The following is a 3,221-nucleotide window of genomic DNA, read 5'->3' on the forward strand; positions in this document are numbered from 1 at the left end:
GATGCCATGCAACCCAAATGGACCATGCCGGGTCGGGTCAAGTCTTACCAATTATAGTTATAGACTTAGACATTAATCCAACAAGTCCTTGAATATATTTTGTCGAGGATGGTGATCTTAGATCAAGGATGGCCTTGATTTTCTCGGGCTTGTGTCGATTCCTCCTTTGGTCACCATGTATCCCATGAACTTACCCGATCTCATCCCAAGGTGGCACTTGGAGGGATTCAGCTTCATGTTATATTGGTCTAGGATGTTGAAGGATTATTCGAGATCCATGAGGTGATCCTCAATTTTTTTGGACTTGACCACTATGTCATCGATGTAGACTTCCATCATGTCCCCCAATTTCTATTTGAACATCTTGTTGACTAGTCTTTGGTATGTTGCACCTGCATTTTGAAGGCCAAATGGCATGGCAGTGTAAATGTATCAATAACCCGGTGCAAACTTCCTTCTCTTTTGGTGTATCGGCCTGAAAGATGGATCAATGTTAAGTTTAAGGGTTATTCTGCTTTTATCAATACGTGTCATGTCCTCATGCTTCAATGCGAATGTCTTGCTTCTAGCCTTAAGGAACTTTATGAGATCATGTTCGATTTGTTCGGTCATTGAGGATCCTATGAGAACTTTGGCTTTAGGATCCTCAAGGTTCAGAGGCACTTCTTTTATATCATGCTCTCTTGCTTCTAGCACGTCTCGTGCCCCTAACTTAATTGCTATGCTTGACGTGGTATTGTTGAGGATTTCATCGAAGTCTTGTAGTATTTCTTGGATTCTTGTTGGTCTCTTATGATCTTCACTATCCCCTATGGGTGGGCATATTTACGCATTGATGATATGTCGATGGAACGACCTTCATTTCGTGGATGCATGGTCTACTTAGTATGACATTATAAGAGGATAATGTATCAATGACACAAAAACGTTGTACATAATTTACCCCCTCTATGTAGATTGGTAGCTTTATTTTGCCGATGGTGTGCTTGGTTTCACCGCTGAATCCGATCAGCACTGAGGATCTTGCAAATATCTCAGACTCCGGGATGTTCATTCTTTTCAATGCGTCTAATAGTATGATATTAACCAAGGATCCTCCATCGACGAGGATCCTTCTAGAGAAGTGGTTGGAAATGTAGAGAGTAATCACTAGTCTGTCATGGTGAGGATCCTGGATGTCTTGTCTATCCGCTTCGTTGAAGGTGATCTCCTTTTTGTTTGTGATCGTTGTGTTCTTCCGTGGTCCTTTTCCCTTCTCCATTTTGGATACCTTGGCGTGTCTCTTTGATGCAGAATAAGAGGTACCATAAATGTGAGATCCTCCAGAGATCACATTGATTACCTTGGCATCAGCATGAGGGGATCCTGGTCTTTCGAGGATCTTATGAGGATCCTGGTCTTTTTCTTTGGATCTCTCCTTTCTTCTTCCAAGGATTTCTTTGAGGTATCCTTTGCCTAGGAGATAGCTGATCTCCTTCCTGAGAGCTATGCAATCCTCTATGACGTGACCAAAGTCTTCATGGTATGCACACCATTTGGACTTGTCTTTCTAGGCTATGGTTTTTTCTTCCTTTTCTTAGCCATCTCGCTTTGTCTCCAAGATCCTGCATAGCAAATATTACACCTGAAATATCCATAGAAAAATAATAGTCAGTAATCTTGGGAAAATCTTCTTCCTATCCCTCATATTCAAGGGCATTAACCCTATGATGATCAAGTTTGGAATAAGGTTTTGATTTATAGGATCTTTGGGCCGAGGAATCGGCCTTCCTATTGGGGTGGTCATAAGAGCTTGGTGGGTTGCTCCTCTTTTTGATCTACTTGTCTTCTTTTAGCCTGATGAACCTCAATGCTCTGCTTCTGACTTCGTCCATCCTCATGCATGGAGTCATCATGATATCTTCGTAGAAGGGAGAATCCTTCTTTAAGCCCATTTTAAAGGCTTCAACTGCAGTTTCCATGTTGATGTTGGGGATACTTAGAGCTTCCCTACGAAACCTGTTCACAAAAGTCCTAAAGGATTCCTTAGGATCCTGTACTACCTGATAGAGATCACTAGTGATATTTTCGAATGTTATGCTACAAGAAAATTGATTGTTAAATAAATTAATTAAATGAGAAAATGATGTAATCGAATAAGGAGGAACGTTAAGGAGCCATTATATAGCTGATCCTGTGAGGGTGGAACTAAAACCCTTGCACAGGCAAGCTTTTTTTAAGTGAGTGGGGATGGGAATGATCTCCATCCTCTCCATATATTGTGCCACATGCTCCTCAGGATCCGTAGTTCCGTCGTAAGGCTTCATGCTGGGGGTCTGGAAGCGCTTTGGAACTTCGGTATCAACTATCGTTGGAACGAATTTGGAGATCATGTGGCTCGTGGGGGATACTTCTGGTACAGTTTGAACTACTCCAGGTATGCTTGAGATCATTTGTCTTAGTTGTTGTAGCTCCTTACCCATGATCGGGCTTAAACCTGCATCAAGATCCATAGAGTTAGTGGGAAAGATATTGTTATTGACAAGGTTACCAGGATCCTTGTTATTGGGATAAAAAAGGTTTTGTTGGGATCCTGGGTCGTATGAGCTTGTTCTCTTGGAATCGCACCCCAGGTGGGAACAGAGGCCGGTATCAAGGATCCTATCTCGCGGTGAATCACTGAGGATCCTGTTTTGTCATATTTCAGGATCTTGGGCTGCAAGATCGAGAGTGCCGCTTCCTAAGACTTGTGGATTTTTGTCCTCATTCTTTCCACTTCCTTGAGAATTTTTCTATTTTCCTCATGTTGTTAGCCGACTTATCGTTCTAGTCTCTTCATCATAGCGAAGATTTCATTGTTGGAAATCAACACAGGACCCTAGAGTCTTGGGGTAACGACTGGGGAGGTATTTTTATTCGGTGCTTCTGAGGCTTTCTTGGGAGCTCCAGCTGGAGGAGGTAGAAGGTTTTTGGAGGAAATGGGAGGAATGGATGAAGAGGAGAGGGTCGATTGTGCAGACATGATTTTTTGAAGGATTTTGAACACCATGCCCCCGCGGTAGGCGCCAAATTGTTTTGTAAAAAAAAGAACAAACTCAGCTCGAACAAAGTGTATGAGAGGCTGTGATGTTCATAATAATGCAAGTATGGAATGTAAATCAAAGTGAAACAAGTTGTTTACAAGGAAAGCCCTTGATCCTTGCTAGGATCTCTGGCATAAAACTTTGGGAGGTGATAATGAT

The 3,221-nt window shown here is 42.2% G+C and overlaps 1 protein-coding gene across 1 annotated transcript; it reads right to left on the bottom strand.

Annotated features, from left to right (window-relative positions):
- Positions 1-432: 432 nt before the first annotated feature.
- LOC145127687 (uncharacterized) lies at positions 433-1,261 on the bottom strand. The gene is made up of 2 exons (XM_079062836.1): positions 928-1,261; positions 433-809 (listed from the first exon to the last, which is right to left on the bottom strand). The coding sequence occupies exons 1-2, from the start codon at positions 1,259-1,261 to the stop codon at positions 433-435; spliced, it is 711 nt and encodes a 236-aa protein (XP_078918962.1).
- Positions 1,262-3,221: the final 1,960 nt, after the last annotated feature.

The sequence above is a fragment of the Lactuca virosa genome, chromosome 7 (genome assembly GCF_052849685.1).
Source record: "Lactuca virosa cultivar CGN04683 chromosome 7, Lactuca_virosa_CGN04683_v6, whole genome shotgun sequence".
Classification (NCBI taxonomy): Eukaryota; Viridiplantae; Streptophyta; class Magnoliopsida; order Asterales; family Asteraceae; genus Lactuca; species Lactuca virosa.